Here is a 25,304-nt window from a genome sequence, read left to right on the forward strand (position 1 = left end):
TGTTTAATATAAAGCGGAAAGCTTATACCAAAAGAGAGATGGTAGGATAAAAAAGGTACGTATCAAGTAGGGAAATCACAAGTCATGGATCCCCACAGACTGCAGTCTGAGCAGTAAAAGATAATTTCAGGCCCTGTTAAGGAGCTGGTACTTTATGCTGTGGCCATTGAGGGCCACATGAAGTCCTCCAGCTGTGGACCAACACGGACAGACTGGCCGGTTATATATCACTTGGGGGTGCTTACTGATGTGAAATATTAATAAAGGTGGAAAAGGCAGGAGATAAACTGTCATGAGATTTCCCCCATGCCCCTAAAGTCCACATTTAAGAGAGTAAGAGTTAAGTCAAGATATTTACCAATTAAAATTTGATGCAGCAGTTTTATATCAAGGGAAATACAGGAAAAAAGCAAGTTTGTGTAGCATTTATATACTGGTCTCCATACATAAAAAGGAAGGGAGAGAAATTAGTTTCAGACTAACACCTAAGAAATTACATTCTGGACGTAGGAGATTATTATTCTCAAAGCAGGTCCCAGAGAAGGTCACAATACTTTTTCCAATACTTCCAAAACTGCCCAAAATGGGACCAGAAAAACGACAAGGCATCAGGAGCCTACATAGAAGAATTAGAAGAAAAAAAAATACAAGTGTGAAGGAGAAAAACAACAACAACAAAATCAGGAGAAATAAGACAAATGGGGAGAAGCAGAATTTGCAAAGTGTTTGATAACTCTCCCAACACAGCAGGATTGTGGATTTACTTTGTCTGGACTACTATACACACTGCACAGATCGTGGTTTTACTAGTGATGGAGATATGCAACTTGCTACTGTGGTTTACAGGGAACACTCGTGAGGCAAACTGATGGCAGGCAGTTACTCTCAGTGAACAAGTCAAGTCAGCTCCTTCCTACCCTGCAAGCTTCATGTCTAAATCCTTTCCTTCCGATTCACTTTTCTTCCTATTTTCTTCTTTCGCATACTGTTCCCTTGAGGATCTTTTAATTTCTATCCCTTCCTCAGTTTTCCATTTGTTAGACTATTGATGCCCTTTTCTTATCCCTTCCTATTTTTCCTTTCAAAACCCCATGTAACGTGAGGTTTCTTTCACGACTTTTCATTCTGAGGCTCTTCCTGACCACCTCTTAATTCAATCCAGGCCCAAGTCAACATCCATCAAAGCCCTCTCCTTTGGTACACTAGAGATAAGGGAGAATGAATGGGCAACTCTAAAAACAGCAGTGAAACTTCCAAAAATTCCAATGCTGTGGATATGAAGAAAGGACACTCTTAACAAAATTCTGTCTTCTTGATATGTTTCTGGTCAACTTAGCATTTAAAGCCCACACCTGTTAGCACTTAGTGTAAGGTATAGGTCTTATTTATTCTGTTGCATGTAGGGTGTGAGTACAGGATATGTATTACAGCATATTATATTCCCTTAATTTTATGGTTATTATATCCTGTACTTAGAGACTTAAGCAAAAGGATTTTCTTTTCCCATTGAGTGTTTGTTTTTTTCCTTAACGTTGTTTTTAACCTTTCTAGATAAAGAACACTTTTTAATATAATACAACTTTTTCAATCTCCATTATAATAGTTGAATATTAAGTGTCTCCTGAGTAAAGTCTATGATACAAACCAAAAAGTACATATTACCACAGAGGACGCCTATCACTGGTTGAGTCCTGCTGTGTATTTCATGTATGTACATATTCATGAGAACAAATTACCTTCTAAAATTCTCTCAAAATAAAGTTCTCTGAAAACCTAAAAACTGGACTGTTAGAAATAAGGCCAGGCCTGTAAAGAGATTTTAAAACACAGTTTGTATATCATTTCAGAATATGGTCTACACCAATCCTCAAGAAATGGATTTATGCAGTTTGAAAACTCCTTTGAGGAAAATCTATTTCATAAAGCTGCACAAAAATATTTCATGTTATTTAATGGGAATTCTCTGGACCAATCTGAAATTTTCATCATTTTCCTGGAGACAGCATCATTTACTACTGAGTTTCTTCGTTCTTCAAGTTACCAGTTTTCCTGTAGCAACATCCTAATTGGTCATTAAACATTCCTAAGAAATATATTTTAGGATCTTAAGAACCAAGGAGTAAGCACCTAGTTACATGGAAAAGTAAAAAACAAATATGCAAGTATTTATCTTAATTCATATCTATAGGTTTTTAATGAGCTTTAAGTTAATATCAATCCAGATACACATTTCACTATTCATATGTACAACTTGTTTTTCCATTTTACATACTAACACACACCTACATTTAGACATAAGTATGTACCGTATGTAGAGAATATAACTTTATATCCTATCCCATCAACATCCAATCATGAGCATTTTCATGTTCCACTAACTTTTGAAAAACACAACTTTAGGTGACCTTTAAAGTTCCTAACAAAAGTCTGCTATTTGATTTCTAGAAACATAGCATGAGATGCTCACATTTACAAAAATGCTGCCAATCACCAACTTTAGACATAAATATTCCCCAATATTTCTCATATTTTCAGATGAATTTTTTAATGGTTTCAGGAAGCATTTATAAATACAGAAGTATGTACATATATATTATCTCCATTTCAAGTCATCATTTACATTAGTATCAACATAATATTACCTACCTACATATACATAGGTATGTATATGAAATTCTTTCACTGGACAGTATTAAGAACCTAGTGTAAGCCATGAAGTTTTTCCAGGCACTACAAGACAAAGATCCTGCACTCATGGAACTCACATACCACCATCAGGAAGCCACAAGTACTTACCAAAATTACAATTATGTAAAATACTGGTAGCTAATCAAGAAAAGTAAAACAGAATCAAGGTATATGATAGAGCAGGTTATTTTACATGAGTTTATCAGTGAAGGCTTCTTAGGAGGTGCCATTTGCACAGGGACATCAATCAACAGTGGAAAAATTGTTCATATATCGACTAAGTGGTCTAGAAGAACCACTAAATAGACTTTTATTGTGTATTTATATACACACACACTCTAGGATATCCTTTCCATTCAACCCATACTTACTTGGGACTAATATACCAGACAAGGTGCTATCAACTCAGATAACTGCCCAGGACCCAATCTAGCAGGGGAGTTACACATTTATATATGCCAATTCCCAGGTAATTTTTCCATTTAAATTTTGATCTGGGCAGGGGGGAAAAAAACAGAACAGGGCACTAGGAAACTTGTAGGGAGCTGGCCTAATCTATTTGGGGGTATGGGAATGGGGGAGACAGGAAAAGGTTTCCTAAGTGATAATTTAGGCATTATCTAAAAGATATGTAGCAAGACAAGAAGAAAGTCAAGTTCCAGAAAGGAGGAAACTCAAAACGAGAGAAAGAAGGAGAGCAGACTGCAGAAATGGTGGGGGAATTAATAGCCCAGCAGGTGAAATACACAATATCATCTTGACACCTATGGCCTCTCAGATTCATTTAATTGGGAAAGTCATCTATAACCTCAATCTTCACATTTCCCACTTTTTTCATATCCTACGAAGAGGTGTTTCTTCTACATGCTTGAATTTTGTATCACTTTAGTAACGACAGCCCAATTTTTGCTAAACTCCCCATAAAAGGACAATATTATACATTTTCTACATGAGTTCCACAAAGACAAATTAAACCCTGGATAAAAAAGGTTTTCTACATTTTTTAAGGCAAGTTTTTAATCACTATTCCAGAAATACCCAGAAATAGCCCTGGAAAACAGATCTATTTGTTTTCCCCCTGGGACAATTTTTATTTTATGCTAAATAGAAGAGAATAAAAGCAAATAATTAGCATTCCCAACCTTCTCTTTCCTCAAGCCTTCACATCTCACCTACCTCCCTGTCAGCTGATGATTTACTTCCCCTATCAGAATAATAAAAGAGTAGACAAACTTCACACCCTCTCACTATATCTATTTTCAGCTTTATACACAAAGTATTCCTTCCTGTCCCTGTGGATAAACTACCATTTTCCTAGTAAAGATCAACTCCAAACCATTAATACACTATACCCTATCACCTCTCACTATGGCATCACTTCTTCTAAATCATTCCGTCAGAATATCAGTTTGTTATATCCTCTGTTTTAACTTTTTTTAAAGATTTTATTTATTTATTTGACAGAGATCACAAGTAGGCAGAGAAGCGGGCAGAGAGAGGGGGAAGCAGGCTCCCTGCCAAGCAGACAGCCCGATGCAGGGCTCGATCCCAGGACCCTGGGACCACGACCTGAGCCGAAGGCAGAGGCTTTAACCCACTGAGCCACCCACCCTCCTCTGTTTTAATTTACATATAACCTCCTTCACCCACCCCGTCCATTTCTCTGCTCAATACTCATGGAAGCTTCTCCAAAGGGAGGCCCTCCTTTTCTCTAGTAAACCAAATCCACACAGGCTTCCCTATTGACCACTGTCATCCCACAGTGGTAAGCTCACACTGCCAAGACTTATAATCAGTTCTACTTTTTAAACCAATCAATATGCAGCATTTACTGCAAATGCTCAATTTTGAAACATGTTCTTCACAAGGCTTCTATGACATTACCCTATGGCCAACCTCTTTTCTGTCCTCCTTATCTCCTGTGGTAGAATTAATAAGGCCCCTCCAAGATGTCTGTGTCCTTTTTCCCAGAATCTGAGTACAGTAATTTATATGCCAAAGGGACTTCACAGGTATGATTCAATTAATGAATGTGAGATGGGGAGATTATTATGGATTACCGTTGTGGGCCTGACAGTCACTAAGAGTCTTTTAAGAGGAAGGCAGAAAGATCAGACTCTCCCCCATTAGAGTGCAATCCTCACAGACAGAGTTAAACAGGACAGCAAAATAAACTCCTGAATTTCCCTCCTCCCACAGATGTACCAAATGTACAGCCACACCAGAAGCAATGTCTTTTGAAAGCTATCTAGAACGCAGCTGAGTGACTTCTACACAGTGATCAAGTAAGAAAAATGCTTACATCAAAGGAGTCAGAAAAGTTGGAAACTAACCCTAAATCATTCCCAACCCAACAAAGTATCATACAATCAGGGGGATACTCCCAACTCACAGCTTCTCCCTAATGAGCAAGGGTTTTTATCACACATCTTTAAGACCCCATCTGACAGACAGTATCCTGAGACATTGAACTCTGAACAACTACTAAGCTTGTGGTCACAAGACCCAGAACACTACACTGTAGCAAATTGAACAGCTGTTTTTTAAACAGGCATGTACATGTAAGCACCTACTGCAGTTAACCCCATCGGTATCAAACAAAAAACAGAAAAGGAAAGGACTCATTTCAAGGAAGATGGAAGATAGGAATTAACTGCAAACTTTATGAGTTGTGCCTAAGGACGATCTGATTTCTAATATAGCACACCTACAGACTGCCTACTGTTTTCTGTAGACTGGGAAGCCAGTAGACATTTCCCTCACTCCCACCCTCTGGACTGCTCCAACAATAAAATAGTCACCAGAATCTCTATGGAAGAAGCTTGTACACATATTTGGATGCCCAAAATTTTTCAGCTCCTTCTTCATATGGAACCCCAAAACATCCAGAAGCTCTGATAGCCAATAGGGCACCCATTCATGTGTCCCACAGCAAGTGCAGTCATTTTTCAAAATACAACTTGGGGAATATAGCAAAACCAATTCTAAGTTCCTACATTAAAAAACAAGAATAAAATTTTTTTAAAAAAGGAAACAAGAATAACTACTTAACTTTATACCTCAAGGAAAGAGAAACAGAGTAAGCTCAACATTTGAAGGAATAACACAGATCAGAATAGAAGTAAGTGAAATAGAGTACAGAGACAATAGAAAAGATCAATTCAAGAACTGGTTTTTTCAAAAAATAAGTAGAATATAAAACCTTTAGCTACACTTACCAAGAAAAGAGAAGTCTCAATCGTAAGCAAAATAACCTAAAACTGTTAAATGATAACACGACTACAGATCATTGCCTTGAACAACTATATGTCAATAAATGGTACAACCTAAAAGAAATGGTAGGTTATATATTCCTAGGAATTTATGCATGACTGAATCAGAAACAGAAAATCTTAACAATGATTTTCAGTAAGGAGAAGCCATCAGTAATCAAAAGGATTGCAAACCCAAGTCCAAGACCAGATGGCTTCACTGGATTATTTTACTGAATACTCAAATGATTAATGCCCATCCTTCTCAAACTCTAAAAAAACAGGAGAGAATATCTCCAATCTTATTTTATAAGGACAGCATTACCTTCATATCAAAACTAAACAAGGACTTTAGGAGAAAATTACACACCAATATCCTGATGAACACAAATGCAAAAATCCTCCAAGTATTAGCAAACCAAGTTCAACAATGCATTATATACCCATTATTGAGGGAGATTTATCCCATAAAGACAAGAATGGTTCTGTGTTGTATAACATATTAAGAAAATTAAGGATAAAAAACAAAACATGATCCTCTCAATAGACACAGAAAAAGCATTTGACAAAATTCAAAAGTCTCAAAGTAGGTGTACAGGGAACCTACTTCAACATATTATAAGCCAATATATGACCAGCCCACAGCTAACATACTGTCATGATTTGAAAGCTTTCCCTCCAAAACTGAGGAACAAAACAAGGATACCCACAATCTTACCACTTCCACTCAATGTAGTATTCAAAGTCCGAGCCAACTGTAGACAAGAGAAATAGGGCATCCAAACTGGAGAAGGAAAACTGATACTCTTTGTAGCTACGATATAAAGAAACCTAAGACTCCAAAAAAACTGAGCAAACTCAGTGAAACTATATTTACAAAAATCACAATCAATTTTTCCTGTTAGAAATTATCTCAATTAAAAAAAACATTTACAGTATCAAATATAAAATGCTCAGAAATAAATTGAACCAAAAAGGTAAAACATTTGTACACCAAAAACTTTAAGACATTAATGAAAGAATTTGAAAACAGATGTTAAAATATTCTGTGTTCATGTATTAGTAGGATTATTGTTAAAATATGTATACAACCTAAAGGATTACACTGATTTGATAGATCACTTATCGGAATTCCAATGGCAGTTTTAATAGAAATAGTAACAATCCTGAAAATCTTCACAGAACCACAAAAGACTCTGAACAGCCAAAGCAATCTTAAAAACAAAGCCATAGGTAATATACTTTCTGATTTAAAATTGTATTACAAAGCTGTAGTAATCAACAGTATGGTACTGGCATAAAAGCAAATACATACAAACAGCCTAAAAATAAAACCAGGTATATATGGTCAATTTTTGAAGAAAGAGCCAGACTACACAATGGGGAAGGACTCTCTACCCAAAAAAAAAAAAAAAAAAAGGTGCTGGGAAATAATCTTGAAAATTGATTCATTTTTTCAGCTACAATAAGGTATGTTTGAAATAAAAATGTTCATAAAAGTCTATTTAGTCAATATTGCATCCCAGTACCAAATACATATTCAATGTTTACTAATACATTTCCACAAAATATATCAGAAGTTGAAAAACAGTTCAAAATGTTCATCTTTAATCAGTTAACTTGTATAGGAGTTCTAACTGGTGGGTTTTTGCTTTCACTGTAGTTATTTCATGTTAAAACCTATTCATTTTGATCAAAATCAGGATGGGTTTGTTTTTTGGGGGTGGGGGCGGGGGTTCTTTCTTTTTTTTTTTTTTTTAAAGATTTTATTTATTTATTTGACAGAGCACAAGTAGGCAGAGCGGCAGGCACAGGGAGAGGGAAAAGCAGGCTCTCCGCTGAACAGGGAGCCCTATGTGGGGCTTGACCCCAACACCCTGGGATCATGACCTTAGCTGCAGGCAGATGCTTAACAACTGAGCCACCCAGGTGCCCCAGGTATTTCTTTTATAACTTTAAGTATGGCCTTTTTTTTTTTCCACTTTCACTTTCTTTCCAAGTGTTCAAGTATTGTTTTATTAGTTTGTGAAAATCAAAACATGTATATTATATACACCCAAGAGCAAATTATTTGAAGTATTTAAGAGTCCTTGTGTGCACTTATGTCCATTTTCTTAAGAACTTACAGCAAAACCATTCTGCTGTTCTACTTTTCTCAACGAAACATGCCTGAGTCCAAGTGCAGCAGGCCCCTTCCTCACAAGATCAGCAGAAATCCCCACATAGGCCAGGTCTTCTGACCACAGAGTTCTACAAAGCTTCATAATTAGCAGAAGCACCATCACGTCTCATTTAACAAGCAAACCAGAGCACACCTAGTTAAAATTCCACATTCACACCAAGGATTAAACACTGCCCACTACAGGCAAGGAGAGCCTCTGCAGACAAGTGGCCTAAAGAATAGAGAAGCAAAGCACAACAGCAGAGTGCATGTGGCACACACCAGGGACATTTTCTGAAGTAACAGGCCCTGGACACTATACCACCTCCTTAGAGGTGTCTCAGGAGCAGGAAATATAACAGGCTTTTTTGCCACAGAGAAGATGACTGAGACTTAGACAAAGTGCCAAGACTGAGGAATCTATCCTAAAAGAATGAAGAAGAAAAAGGGCCAGAGATCTAATCAAAAGAGATACAAGTAATACACCTGATGAAGAATTTAAATCAATAGTCATAAGGATACTTACCAGGCTTGAGAAAAACATGTAAGGCTTCTGGAGGCCCTTATTCACAGAGATAAAGAGCTAAAAAACAACCAGTCAGAAATGAAAAAAGCAGTAACTGAGATTCAAAACAGAGTAGATGTAACAACCGCAAGGATGGAAGAAGCAGAGGAATGAGTAAGTGATATAGAAGGCAGTATAATGGAAAATAATGAAACTAAACAAAAAAGAGAAAGAATAACTATGGATCATGAGAATAGACTTAGGGAACTCAGTGACTCCATTAAACAGATTAACATTCCTATCATAGGAGTTCCAGAAGAAGAGAGGATAAAGGGAATAGAAGATTTACTTGAGGAAATAATACCTAAAAACTTCCCTAATCTGGGGCAGGAAACAGACATCCCCATCCAGTAGACACAGAAAATTCCCAGCAAAATCAACAAAAGCAGGCCAACACCAAGACATACTGTAGTTAAATTTGCAAAATACAGTGATAAAGACAAAAATCCTAAATGCAGCAAGACAAAAGAAGTACCTAACTTACAATGAAAGACCCAGAAGATCTCTACATAGAAACCCACAGATCTCTACACAGAAACTTGGCAAACCAGAAGGGAGTGGCATGCTATATATTCAACAGCCTGCCTGGGAAAAATCCACAGCCAAGAATATTCTATCCGGCACAGTTACATTCAGAATACAAGGAGAGAGAATAACTTTCCCAGACAAACAAAAACTAAAGGAATTCATAAACAGTAAACCAGCCCTGCAAGAAGTACTAAAGGGGACTGTGAGTGGGAAACAAAGAAAAATTGACAAACAATAGAAAGGAACAGAGAAAATGTCCAGAAACAATGATAAAACAAATATTAAAATGGCATTAAATACTGTTCAGTAATTATTCTTAATGTAAATAGCCTAAGCTTTCCAATCAAAAGATAGATGGTGTCAGAATGGATTAAAAAAAAAAAAAAAAAAGACCCATTTATATGCTGTCTACCCAAGACTCATCTTAGACCTGAAGATACCTGCAGAATGAGAGCGAGTGGATGGAGAACAATTTATCAGGCTCACGTATGTCAAAAGAATGCCCAAGGAGCCATATTTATATCAGATAAAGTAGATTTTAAACCAGAGACTATAACAAAAGAGGAAAACAGACAATGTATCATAATAAAGGGGACTATCCAACAAGCAGATCTAACAATTGTAAATATTTATGGCCCCAACAAGCAAATACATAAACAATACATAAAACAATAACAAACATAAAAGAACTCATTAATAATACAATAATCCTAGGAGACTTTAATAGCTCACATTAATGGACAGGTTTCCTAAGCAGAAAATCAACAAGGAAACAATGGGTTTGAATGATGCACTGAACTAGATGCACTTCATACATTCAGAACATTTCATCCCAAAGGAGCAGAACACACATTCTGTTCAGGTACACATAGAACATTCTCCAGAACAGATTACATACTAGATCATAAATCAGAGCTCAAAATACAAAAATATTAAGGCCATACCACACATCTTCTCTGACCAAAATGCTATGAAACTTCACGTCAAACACTAGGAAAAATTTGGAAAGACTACAAATACAGAGAGGTTAAACAACATGCTACTGAAGAATGAACAGGTTAACCAGGAAACAGAATGAAAAAAAAAAAAAAAAAACCCAACATGGTAACAAATGAGAATTAAAAGATAACAACCCAATACCTTTGAGACGCAACAAAAGCAACCCTAGGAGTAAAGTATATAGCAATACAGGCCTACTTCAACAAACAAGAAAAATCTCAAACCACCCAACCATACACCTGAAGGAGCTAGAAAAAGAACTAATGAAGCCTAAAGCTGGCAGAAGGAGGAAAATAATAAAGATTAGAGCAGAAATTAGTGATATAGAAACAAAACAAAACAAAACAAAACAAAAGAACAGATCAATGAATCCAGGGGCTGGTTCTTTGAAAAAACTACTAAAATTGATAAAACCCTAGCCAGACTTATCAAAAAGAAAAGAGAAAGGACCCAAGTAAAATCACAAATGAGAGAGGAGAAATAACAACCAACACCCTAGTAATACAAACAATTATAAGAGGATAGTATGAAAAATTATATGCCAACAAATTGGACAATCTGGAAGAAATGGGTAAATTCCTAGAAACAAAAACTACCAAAACTGAAACAGCAAGAAATAGAAAATCTGAACAGGCCTATAACCAGCAAAGAACTTGAATCAGTAATCAAAAATCTCCCAACAAACAAAAGTCCATGGCCAGATGGCTTCCCAGGGGAATTCTACCAAACACTTAAAGACTCCTCAAACTGTTACACAAAAAACAGAAATGGAAGGAAGACTTCTAAACTCATTCTATGTGGCCAGCACTACCCCCATTCCAAAACCAAAGACTCCACTAAAATAGAACTACAGGCCAATATCCCTAAATGAACACTGATGAAAAAGTTCTCAAAATACTAACAAATCAAATCCAACAGACATTAAAAGAATCATGCACCACAAGCAAGTGGGACTTATTCCTTGGTTGCAAGTGTGGTTCAGTATTCCAAAATCAATCAACATGATCCACCACATTAATAAAAGGATAAGAACCATATGCTCCTCTCAGTAGATGAAGAAAAAGCATTTGAGGGGCGCCTGGGTGGCTCAGTGGGTTAAAGCCTCTGCCTTCGGCTCAGGTCATGATCCCAGGGTCTTGGGATCGAGCCCCACGTCGGGCTCTCTGCTCGGCGGGGAGCCTGCTTCCTCCTCTCTCTCTCTGCCTGCCTCTCTCTCTGCCTACTTGTGATCTCTGTCTGTCAAATCAATAAATAAAATCTTTAAAAAATTTTAAAAAAAAGCATTTGACAATGTACAACGTCCATTCATAATAAAAACCCTCAACAAAGGAGGGTTAGAGCCACAGGTACTATCATCTCCACTGGGGAAAAACAGAGATTTTCCTCTATGGTCAGGACCAAGACAGGAAAATCTACTCTTACCACAGTTAACATAATACTCGAAGTCCTAGCCTCAGAAATCAGACAAAAAGAAATAAAAGGCATCCAATCGACAAGGAAGAAGTCAAACTTCCACTATTTGCAGATAACATGATACTCTATATGGAAAATGGGAAAGACTCCACAAAAAACTGCTAGACCTTATACACAAATTCAGTATAGTCACAAGATACAAATCAATGTACAGAAATCTATTGCATTCCTATACACCAGTAATGAAGTAGCAGGAAGAGAAATCAAAGAACTGGTTCCATTTACAATTACACCAAAAACTGTAAGATATGTAAGAATAAAGCTAACCAAGAGATAAAATATCTGTACTCTTAAACTATAAAACACTGATGAAAGAAAGTCAAGAAATGGAAAGATATTCCATTCCCATGGATTGAAAAATAGTGTTAAAGTGTCCACACTACCCAAAGCAATCTACACATTTAATGCAATCCTTATCCTAGTATCACCAGCATTTTTCAGAGCTAGAAGATACAGTTTTAAAATTTGTATGGAACCACAAAAGATCCCAAATAGTCAAAGCAATCTTGAAAGAGAAAAGCAAAGCTGAAGGCATCACAATTTTGGACTTCATGTTGTATTACAAAGATGTAGTCATTGGACAGTATGTTACTGCCACACGAACAGACCCATAGATCAATGGAACAGAATGGAGAACTCAGAAGGAAACCCACAGCTATATGAACTTTAGTCTTCAACAAAGCAAGAAAGACTATCCAATGGGAAAAAAGATAGTCTCTTAAACAAACAGTGTTTTGCTGGGAAAGCTAAACAGCAGCATGCAAAGGGATGAAACTGCACCCCTTTCTTATACCATACACGAAAATAAAATCAAAATGGATGAAAGTCCTAAGCGTGAGAAAGGAAGGCATCAAAATCCTGGAGGAGAACACAGGCAGTAACCTCTCTAACCTGGACCATAGCAATTTCTTACTAGATAGGTCTCCTGAGGCAAGGGAAACAAAAGCAAAAGTAAACCATTGGGAACTTCATCAAAATAAAAATCTTCTGCACCACAAAGGAAACAGTCAACCAAACTAAAACTCACCCTACAGAACGGGAGAATATATTTGCCAATGACATACCTGAGGAAGGGTTAGTATCCAAGATCTATTAAGAACTTACCAAACTCAACATGCAAACAAAAAAAAAACAAAACAAAAAACCATAAATAATCCAGTTCAAAAATGGGCAAAAGACATCAGTAGACACTGCTGCAAAGATGTCTATTGATGTCTAACAGACACATGAAAAGATGCTCAACATCAGGGAAATACTAATCAAAACTACCATGAGACATCACCTCACACCTGTCAGAACGGCTAAAATTAACAACATAGGAAACAACAGGTGTTGGAGAGGATGCGGAGAAAGGGGAACCCTCTTACACTGTTGGCGGGAATGCAACTGGTACAGCCACTCTGGACAATGTACGGAGGTTCCTCAAATGTTAACAGAAATAACCTATGATCCAGCATTTGCACTACTAAGTATTCACCCAAAGATATACAAAAATACTCATTCAAAGGAATACATGCAGCCCACTGCTTATAGCAGCATTATCTACAATAGCCAAATTATGCAAAGAGCCCAAAAAGTCCAACAATTGATGGATAAAGAATATGTAGTATATGTATACAATGGAATATTACCCATAAAAAATGAAATCTTGCCATTTGCAATGACATGGGTGGAGCTAGAGTATTATGTGAAGTCAAGTCAGAGAAGGACAAATAGCATGATTTTACTCACAGGTGGAACTTAAGAAACAAATGAACATGGGGGAACAAAAAGAGGCAAACCAAGAAACAGACTCACAACTATATAGAACAAACTGAGGGTTACTGGGGGTGGGGTTGAGTGGGGTGTTAAATAGATGGTGGGTATTAAAGAAAGGCAATTGCTGTGATGAACATCAGGTGTTCTATATAAATGGTGAATCACCAAGTTCTACACCTAAAACTAACAATGCATGGTGTTAACTAGCTGGAATTTTAATAAAACCTTGGGAAAAAAAGTTAAATAAAGATCTTAAAGCAAAACCTTCAAAAACAATCCTATAATTAAGAATTCCTCATCTGAGCCATAGAACACAGATAATTATTATACTACTATTTTTTTTAATTCTCCCTAGAATGCAGTAGAAGAATGTTCAATTAGTTATGTACAGTGAATGTCTTAGGGTGGTGGTTCCCAAACTGCAGTATGCATTAGGATCCCATGGCAGAGATGTCTGCTGAGACACAATTACTGGGGCCCATACCCATAGTTTCTAATTAAGCCAGTCTGAGGTGGAGCCTTCTAACAAGTTCCAAAGCACACCGATGCTCTCTGGGAACCACACTTTGAAAACCAGTACCTCAGTGCATTAGCACTTAATTCTCCAGCAAAAACTGTGGGAAAATGTTTCTCTGATGTGCAGAACATGAGATTATATTCAATTTCTCTTCTAAAATATATTAAGAAGAATGGGAGGTGGTAACTTCAAGTGTTTAAGGATGAATAATTTCAGGCAATAAGGTAGGTATCATCTAACTCTGCAACATTTAGGCTATAAAATACAGTATTTAAATAAATAATTGGAGCCTTTAAGGAGGGCATGTGATGTAATCAGCACGGTTGTGATATCCAACTGACGAATCACTGCACTCTACCTCAAAAACTAGTATACACTATATGTTAATTGAATTTAAATAAAATAAAATTTAAAAATATTTATGATAGCTTGACATTGATAGAATTATGACCATATACAGGTAAATTCCAATACACCAAATTCATTATTTTAAGAAAACAGTATAAACCGTGCGGACTACTCATACCATTAAAATGGTTTCTATTTACATCATCTCATTGAAAACTAACCAATTAAGATTGAGTCAATTTATTATGGATGTGACCACCTTCTATCCAAAGTAAGAGGCATTATTGTATTATAAATGTCAATATTCCTATTACCACTACCTTCACGTTCGTATAAATCCATCTGTTCCAAACTCTTCACTGATTGTTTAACATCAGCTTAAACAGTTAGTTCTAACTTATTTCATTGGCAAGTTTCTGACAAGCATACTAATAATAACTATTTAAACCATAAATATGCAATAAATGTCAGTAAAAGGTCCCAAAGCATTTTTAGAACATGAGGGAAAAAAATTATTTAGATAATTTAAACACGAAGTGATTATGTGAGATTTTAAAAGAAGTTGGTTTGTGAACTCAAATGTTAAAGGTATCTACAGCTGTGCAGGTAACTTACCATACAGGCCTTAAATGGTTAGAAAGACTACCCTTCCACCTAGATATGGGAAATTGGCTCATGCAGTTTTCTCAGTGAACAGTAAGTGTGGTTCGCTATGCTCATACTATTGCATAAACAACACTGCTATTGTTAGACACCTGCTTTCCTTCCAGGAATCTGAAATTTTTGTACATGCTAAGACAGGGGATGCCTATGACCAACCCCAAGTCATACCCCGAACACTAGTCTCTAAAGGGCTTCCCTGGAGAGAACCATCACCCACATGCTGCTGAATTTTCATAGCTGGTGGGAGAGAGGATGCTTTGTGTGACCCTTCAGGGGAAGCCAAGAACCTAAGCAATAGGACACATGGATTCTCCCAGACTCTGCATGTGCTTCTCCTATGACTCAGCTGTGAATCCTCTTTACTTCACTGTTAGCGATTTTAACTTGAGTCCAACTATATGTGGTATCTTCCAGCAAATTCCCAAAAAGGGCAATATTCTTGGAGACCCCCACACACAGCCATTTTCAGAAACCAGGATTCTTACCTGCTGATATGCTTCATAGATCACATCAAATAGAAAAGCCTGTGGCATTTCACTTGCTCTGTGTCTGGCACGTTCTAGTGAATGGTCTAAGCAACCATCTGCAGATGGACTGATTACTGTAGATACAAGAGGTCGAACTGCTCCTGCTGCCTGAAGAACAAACAGAGATCCAGTTAACATTTATTTCACCTGGAGCAAATTTCAAAGTCAAACACTAAACTCTCTCATTTTGAGAAGATTTTATTCCTGGATTGAACAAATAACCTCAAGAAAATATTTGAACAAGAGTTGATTTGGTTCATAAATCAGTATTTCACAATCAAAACCCTTTTTCTTAATATCACAGTTCTATATGAGAGATAGAGATTTTTTTTCCATTATAGGTTCACAAATCCTTTTGGTCAGTGGACATTGAAATCTAATACTAGATCAGAATGGTGAGATCCAAGTGGGTATTCCATGAAGGCAGAAGGGTGAAGGAAGAGTTACTGTGCAAAAAATGGACATGGATTACACATCAGTATGTATTAGTGTGACTTCAAAAGTTTTACTTTCAACACAGATAATTGAGGAAAAAGATCACTCTTCCCTAAGATCCCCAAAATGAGACTGAGCCTAATTAACAATGAATTTATGTCTAATTCCTATAAAAAAACCATTCCTTTCAAACCTTCTCAGAGCAACATTCCCTCAGATAAAGTAACCACTGATTTCAATTGCTCTGATAAAAGCTGTCTCCTTCATAGATGCATCTAAACAAAGCAGAAAGGCCACTTGATACCTGGTGATTTATCCCCTTCATCTTTAGCAGTGTTTCATTGTAGTCTGGAAGGTCATTACCAGACAACTGCTTTGGAGAAGCAGCTTTAAAATACAGGTCCTGTGGCAGGCCACTAAGGAACCTCCTCCAAAAGTTCTTATCTTCCACATAACAAACACATAGGTATTACAGCACGTCAAATCCATGAGCCACAGCCAGTTTGGTCTGGAGAAGACCAGTATCTGTGCAAGATAGATAGCCCATAAACTAACTTATAAAATCCCAGCGACTGGCTGAAAATCAAAGCTAATATGTGAGCCAAGTAGACAGTTTATAAACTGTCACCATTTCCAGTGACTCAAGTAGAAGTTTGGAGCCTAGAAATAAAAGCAAAAATGAGGAGATCGCCAGGGCTGACAGGGAGGGAGAGATGTCCAAGTAGGTGAAAGATAAATAAGGAGAAAACCTAATTGGTCAAGCCTGACACATATCAATAAAAGTTAAAAGAAACACACTTGCATGCATACACACACAAACACACACACACACACACAGCTTTTAAGGGAAAAGTTCTATTTATATTGCAACTATATATACATAATACTGGAATTCTATACCAAGCCATGAAGCAAATCTATTCGAAAGAGAGAATGAGTCACAAAATGTCAGCATGAGGACTTGAGCAGACTCTCTCCAGCAAAGGAACTAGTGAAAAATATTTTAAATACTTATTTATACTTAATATTTTATACTTAAATATTTTAAAACAACCATTTAAAATCCTTGAAGGGCATGCAGCAGATGAAACATTTTTCAAGAATATCAACTAAATCTTAGTAAAAATAATGCTTGTGGTACTCAAGCCGCAATCTATTTCTTCCTTTATCATCCATCCAGCTCAGTTTGACGGAAATTCCACTAGAAGTAGATATGGCTTGAAAAGATGGGGCCTTCCTCTCCCACAACCACTCAGCTCCAGGTCACAGAGGCTAAATTAAAGCCAACTGTGGACAAGAGACTGGAGACTCCCTTCCCACTACATAGCCTCCGCTCCCAAGTGGAGTATCTATCCCAGTCATAGTAAGCACAGAATGAATCCTGGGCCCTGAACACCCTTAACAACCAATCTCACATAGGGCAGAGGTTTTCACCAGAAGCATAACAAAAGGTTAGAGTCCTCAAATGTCTCCACGGACCACCCTGCTCATGAAGTAGGAGTGTCACCTAGAAAAACAAGACATCATGCCCCACGAAGCAGCAGTGTGGTGATTTTTTATAGGGAGAGAGACAGGCTGCAAGAACAGAGCTATCAAGTTCTCCCAAAGAAAACTCACCTTGTATGTAACTGACGATGACCAAGTTTAAATCTAAGTACCCTGGCAAAAGAAACAGAGACTATCTTGCTCGGCAATTAAGAGGAAGATGGTAGCTATGAAACAGCAAAAACCTCAACCGTTGGCAAGCTAGTTTACCAGAGAGAACCACAGAAAGAGACAAGGAACAACAGCCTCGTGGAATCAGAGCAAACTTCCAATACTGGCCTCAAAAACCATCCTTGCAATGGAACCAAAGTTTAATTGAATCAGAGTATAGAGCATTTTATACCTCGGGCATTGTTAAGGAAGGAAGGAAGGAGAGAAGGAAGGAAGTAAAGAGAAGAAAAAAAAGAAAGCAATTTGCAGGCAATGAATACAGTTTATCAGTTAAGTGTGATATCAGAATCAGTAAGAGACTAACAAAGACAGACAAAAGGAATCCTACTAAACTACTTTCATTCTAGCCTGACTACATTCATGCCCAAGACTACACCCTCTGTGAGGGACTATGGAGACTTCACTGGGTAGGGGGGAGAAAACAACTTCACTGAAACAGATCAGCAAAGTCACAGGATACAGTAACAGTAAGTCTGAGAAAATGGGAGGGAGACTATCACCATATAGAAATGATAAATTATGTAAAGGTCTACCAAGCAATGAATGGATAAAGGAAATGTGCTGCACATATCCACAAGGAAATATTTTTCAGCTATAAAGAACTTGTTTCAACAAAGGAAGTATTTTCAACAACAACATGGATGGACTTCGAGGGCAATGTGTTAAGTGAACCAAGTCAGAGAAGACCAATATCTTATGATCTCACCTATATATGTAATCCAAAAAAAAAAGGGGGGAGGGAGCTCAAAGATACAACAGATTGGTAGTGGGCAGAAGTGGGAGGACAAAGGTGGGCAAAACGGGTGAAAGTAGTCAAAACGTAAAACTTCTGGTGACAAATTAATCCCGGGGATATAATGTACAGCATGGGCTATGATTAATACTCCATAATATCAAGTTGCTCAGAGATCTTAAAAATCCTAAGGAAAGGATTCTCTATATCTGGTGACAGATGTTAACTTATTTTGGTGATCATTCCAGAATGTGAACAAATGTTGAAACATTATGTTGTACACCTGCAATTTATGTTGTATATCAATTATACCTCAAAAAAATCTGTCAAAAAACTTTTACATGTCAGAATTTCAAAACTGTGGAAGGTGAACATGCTAATAATGAATCTAAGAAGAAACTGGGAAAACAGAAGATAATGAGATGAAAAGATACAGTATGAAACACAGCATGCGGCTGAAACAGTTCTAAGAGGGAAATTTATAACTGTGAATGTCTATGTATAAAGAGACATTCTCAAGGCAAAAACCTTCTACCTTAAAGGGTACCCTCCTACCTTAAGTTTTTTGGAAAGAAATAATAACAACAACAACAACAAAAAAAAAACCAACCCTCAAACTAAATCAAGTGCAAGAATAAATTAGAATAAATGCAGTTGAGAATATAAAAACAGAAAAAAATAATCAATATCCAAAATCAGTTCTTTGAAAGAATTAGCAGGATTGACAAACCTTTAACTGGACACACCAAGGGAGGGGGAGGGGATTCTAATCAGTGAAATCAGGAATCAAAGTGATGGTGTTTCTACCAACCTCACAGAAATAAGGAATATAGAACTATGAACAAGTGGATTTCAGCAAATTAGATGAAATTTCTGTTTCCTAGAAAGGCATCGACTACAAAAACTGATTCAACAACAGACAATATGAATGAACCTGTAACAAGTAAGAAAACACAATTAGCAATTTTTATTTTGTACAGGAAAAAGCCCAGGCAGCTTCACTGGTTACACCGAAAACAAAAAAACGAAAACAAAAACCTCTTCAATACTAATTCCTCACATTATTCCAGTAAGTAATATACTGGATGTGTTAAGTGAACCAAGTCAGTTAGGAATGCTTCCTAACTCACTCTGTAATGTAAGTATTACCAAAACCAGACAAAGGTATCACAAAAAAGTAAACTACAGACCAAAATCCCTGATGAATACAGAGGCATAAATCTTCAACAAAATACTAACAAGCCAAATTTGGCAATATATAATAAGTATTACATACCATAACCAAGTGGGATTTATCCCATGAATGCAAAATTGATTAAACATACCAAAAATCAATGTCATTTATCACATTAATAAAGGCCAAAAACAAGAACACATCAACAGATGCAGAAAGAGCATCTGATAAAATGCAACACTCCTTCATGAAAAAAACATACAACAAAATTAGGAATAGAACTTTCTCTAGCCAATAAAGGCCAATTATGAAAAACCCACAGGTAACATCATATTTGATAAATACTCTGTATTTTCACTTTAATATCAGGAACAGAAATATATCCACTGTCACCACTTCTGTTAAACATTGTACTGGAAGTTCTAGTCAGGAAAATTAGTCAAAGAAAAAAAAAAACTAATAAAGGCATCCAAAAGGAGTGAAACTACCTCCGTTTGCAGACAATACTGTGTAGAAAATTCTGATGAATTCCCTTAAAAAAAAAAAAAAAACTAGGAATAAACACATACAGCAAAAAGACACAAGATCAACATCAAAAAAAAAAGAAAAAATCACTTCTATCTCTACATTAGCGGTGAAGCACTGGAAAAGAAAAAAATTATTTACAGTAGTGTCAGAAAGAAAACATATATGATTTAACAAAAAAGTTTAAAATTTATTCTCTGAGAACTATAAAAATTCCCAAGCTCCTTTGCAGAAGCCAGCATCCCTACCTACTGTCTGGCACTCATTTCCTCTCACGTCTTTCTCTACAGCAACAATACTCCTTCTAGGCTGCCTGATCAATTTTCATTCCTTCACTCAACTATATTCATTAGTATCCAGACATTCTATGACATCTCCAGTCAAGTCATTCCTCCTCTGATCACACCTATCTTCCAAGTAGGACCACATTTCTCCTAGTCAGTTTCAAACAAAAGTCTGCTGAAGGAGCTAAGTTACCTATACTACTTAGTATCTGCAATGTCTGCCTCTTCCCACGTTCTCTGCAATCAAATGGGGATTATGTCTCCCCAAATGCACAGAGACATATTTACCAAGATCCCCCATGATCCCCACATGGCCACATTCAATGGAGAGTTCAGTCTTATCAAGAACATCCGTTCACTTGACTTTCTGAAACATTCTCAACCACCTCATTCCCACACTCTAAAACCTCACTCTAAATGGTCAAATGTTCCCACGCTGGGACTTCAAAGTTCTCTAGCTACACTGTAAGTGACCTCATCAAGCCACAACACTTCACATACCATCTATATGAGAACTTCCCAATCTATACAGCCATCCATGTAATCTTCAAATTCTGGACTTCCATAACCAAATACCCTATTTCTCAGATCAAGAGATATGCCTCAACTATAAAATACTGAGATGAGTTTTGATTTCAGACATACCACACAGTCCAAACCTACTCTTCCATACACTTCCTATTTTCATAAAGGTCAACTCTATTCTTCTAGCTATTCTTGTCAAAAACCTTGCTCATCATTGATTTCTCTCCTCCCATATTCCAAACTGAACCCATCAGCAAGCCCCATTACCTTCAAACTAGCCCACATCAGCATACATTTCAATGTTTCCAACGCCATCATCTGAACCCCAGGTACCCATCCTTCCTCCCTCAGACCTCATACAGAGAACAAAGGCCGTAAGGGAAGACATCAGTGTTTTTCACCACATTAAAATAAATTGTAAGAAAATTATTATGAGGCATATAACTAGCAGAGTATTTATATGTACAATATAGAAATATTTCCTAGAAATCAGCTTTTACTTGAAAAATATACATATGTAGCTAAAATTTAAATTAAAAAAAACAGAAATAAGGGCAAAGACTCTCATGGACAAATCAATGAGAACATATAAATCTTTAAGTAGTTGAAAATTTACCCAAGGTATTAACAAAAGACTAAATTAAACTACAGAGAGAAAGCATTTTCTACTAACTGGATTAGGAAAAAGTCAGTCTAACAGGATCAGTTGGTAAGGATATGGCTTTAACTCAAACTCTTGTTATACTCTATCGAGGGGAATTTGTACATGTTCAGAAAGTAATTTAGCATCATCTGATCAAAATGGTAAAATGCATTTTATCCTGACGCTAGTGAAATCCTTGTTCATGTGCTTAAGACAATAATAATGTTCATGCTAACAATGCTTACATTGGCAAAAATTAAACATGTTCACCAACTACATATAGGTGAATGGTGATATAAAGCAGTGATCATGAACACATGATAGCTGCAAAGATTCATATGAATAATTTCCCTAAATGTATTTTTTTGCAGAAGTGCTTTCAAAGTAAAAGCAAAACAGAAGTTAAATGATACAAACACTTTTTTTTTTTTACTTTATACTTTATACTTTATAGCGGGATATTAAAAAGCATACAAACCTAGTATGTCCTTTAGGGATACATGCAACAAGATGGAAAAAAAAAGAATAAAAACAAATTTCAGAATGTTTATACATATGGGGAAAATTAATAGGATCAAGGCAGGGATATAGTTCTTTGGGTTTTTTTTTTTTAAGATTTTATTTATTTGGGGCACCTGGGTGGCTCAGTGGGTTAAAGCCTCTGCCTTCAGCTTGGGTCATGATCTCGGGGTCCTGGGATCGAGCCCCGCGTCGGGCTCTCTGCTCATCAGGGAGCCTGCTTCCTCCTCTCTCTCTGCCTGCCTCTCTGCCTGCTTGCGATCTTTATCTGTCAAATAAATAAATAAAATCTTTAAAAAAAAAAAAAGATTTTCTTTATTTTTTGACACAGAGACAGCGATCCCAAGTAGGCAGAGAGGTAGGTGGAGAGAGAGAGGAAAGCAGGCTCCCTGCAGAGCAGAGAGCCCGATGAGGGGTTCTATCCCAGGACCCTGAGATCATGACCTGAGCCCAAGGCAGAGGCTTAACCCACTGAGCCACCCAGGCGCCCCAAGGCAGGATATAGTTTTAAAGTGACTATAATGTTCAGGTGGTAGATCTAGAGGTGTCCAAAGCACTTTTCATGTTACACTGTTAAGAAATTTAAAAAGGGGATTTATGGACGCATTTTGACTACTAAAAACTTCTCAAGAGAAAAAAACCATCCACATTTCGGATGTAATATTCCAGACTTAGTAAGGTTCCGGTTTAATGGAAGCCCAGAGATGATGAATCAAGGAACACAATAGGAAGACCACTTAAAATACAAAGTCACTACTTGCTTACTCAATAAAATGCCCATGACAAGGGTCACATGTCAAAACAAACAAACAAAACAAAACAAAAAACCACTCTTTGGCTGACCCTGTTTTTCTTCCAATTACCACTCACTCAGCTATCTGGTTTAAACAAATGGAGAAGAAAGATGCTAAAATTGCCAGGCATGTACTCCATAGCTGTTTCCATAGAAAAAGACTTTTATTCAGACATAAATCATCAGTTATATTGATCTTTTCTGAAATTTAAAGGTTCAAAATTAAGACACAAGTATGGACAAAGTCATTTAGCTGCTTCTACAATAGAGCCATCTGGATAGTTTGTTATATGAAGCATAATTCTGAAGTTGTCCAATACACTGTCTCATTTGGAATTAGCCTAATAAGCCCTGAATGGAAGCTTAACAGCTCAGCACCACACTGATTACCTGCCTCTCAAGCTAATCTACCCAAGTATTTCCACATGTTAATACAGGGCTATCATCATAGATACAAATCATACAATATGGAAAAATGAACCCCACCTCTTGTTTACTTTTAAAAGCACATTTAAACAATAATTATACAAACACAGAGCAGGTACTGACATGCATTCCTACTCATATATCTGCATTCAAGCTAATTATGACAATGCACTATAGAAATATTGACTGTATAATTACAATTTCATTTAGCTGAGTTGTCTTTATTCCAAGACTACTTAATAAATGTTTACACAATCCAATCTCCAAAGGTAATCATTGGCCATTTTGAGAATTTGACTATTTCATATTTTGATAACAGATTACCTCCAATCTCCTTCCATTAAAAATAATATATTCAATACAGAAATACAAGCATGTTATAAGGATCTATCCAAATTGTTTCATCACTGCAAGTGCCCCTAAAAAAGGATATGCAGCAAAAATAAGACCCTCATTTGATATATTCAACTTTAATTCATGAAAATCAAAGTAGTACCATTTAACTTATATCTAAAATGATCTCAAGTGTTCTTCTTGAATGTTCTGAATGTTTAATAAGCTTTCTTGCATTTTAAGCCCTAGACATACCATGGTTCCTTGATCTGTGCTCCTTCCAACTTTGAGAGTAATACATGGAATATACAGGGGTAGTAGTTTTTAAAAAGAAAAAAAAAAAAAAAACCCTTTTCATGCAGTAGCCTTTTCAACCTCAAGAACAGATCAAGTTTTACCTCATTCCATAGTAGTCAGGGAGTAATTCACCATGTGCCCTGGGCACTTCAACTTTTGTAAAAGTCAGTCTCAACTTTCCCACTAGATAATCAGAACTCACTGCTTTTTCACAAATTAAATTGCTTCTTTAGGTCTAGAACTTAATACCAACATTTCTTTCCCTCCAGTAAGATACAGAATCCAATGGCCCAGGAGCATGTATTACCTGACACCCACCTAATACTGAACTCTGAGCTTCAACACATTTGATCATTTTGAAAACTAACCAGTAGAAAGCCAGCACAAGTTACTGTTAGCCATGGTCAATTCTACTTATGATACTTTGTTTGGAAAATACCATCATCTGTCAAGTCATTTTTCAGCTCTTTTAAAATAAGCCCCAAATACTTTCCATACATTTCTAATACTGGGTAATCAATGAGTATATTGTTCCTGATGTACACATATTAACTTTTACTTCTGAAGTGTTCTTTAATCATTACTAAGTATAGCCCTGCTATAAAACACAGATTGTCCACACACTCACACCCCCCCATGTCAGAGTTTCTAGTTATTAAATTATGCTGTTTCTCTTCAGAAAAGGACTCAGATTTTCTAACTAAAAACTAATGTTGTTAACCATCCTACAGGACATGGTATAGCCCCCCAGAGAGTATCTTACCCAAAATGTCAGTTGTGCCAAGGCTGAGAAACACTGTGCCACTTCCATATTCAGGTATAGAAAAAAAAAAAAAAACAACCAACTAAGGTTTCCAAGTTTATAAAAATCCGTTTTGCCTTAAATACTGGAAAAACCATCCAATATAAAGCATAGGGGACTCTTTCATGAGGTAAGCAGTAAGATGTACCTTGGTCAAGTGCTGATTAGCTCACAAGCAGTTGAAACTCTTTAATTAGGGGCACCTGGGTGGTTCAGTCAGTTAAGCAACTATTTTGGGCTCAGGTTATGATCTCAGGGTCCTGGGATCAGCATTGGGGTTCCCTGCTCAGAATGGAGTCTGCTTCTCCCTTTCCTTCTGCCCCTCCCCCTTGCTCCTGTGAGCTCACTCACTCTCCAATAAAATCTTAAAAAAAACAATTAAAAAATAAACTCTTTAAGTACTATAGCCACCGGTAGGTAGGTCTGCCGAGTTTTGGCAAGCAATTCAGTGTCTGAACTAATTTCACAAAACCTTGGGAGGATGCAGGGAGGTCAGGAGCACAAGAATTTTAGAAGAAAAGGAAATCAGGTCTACTGGCAGAGAATGGCAAAGAAAAACTGAAGCATACAAAAATACACATGTCTTATTACCTTATGACTCACATTGTCCCATCAGGTCCG

General features: G+C 36.8%; 1 protein-coding gene across 1 annotated transcript in view; it reads right to left on the reverse strand.

The window, feature by feature from the left end:
- Positions 1-25,304, reverse strand: part of CRPPA (CDP-L-ribitol pyrophosphorylase A) — a 291,364-nt gene that overhangs the window by 236,413 nt on the left and 29,647 nt on the right. The window contains exon 3 of the mRNA XM_080819133.1: positions 15,437-15,586. Within this exon, the coding sequence (XP_080675259.1) occupies positions 15,437-15,586 (150 nt within the window). The remainder of the gene's footprint in view (positions 1-15,436; positions 15,587-25,304) is intronic.

Source organism: Martes martes (assembly GCF_963455335.1).
Source record: "Martes martes genome assembly, chromosome: 11".
Lineage (NCBI taxonomy): Eukaryota > Metazoa > Chordata > Mammalia > Carnivora > Mustelidae > Martes > Martes martes.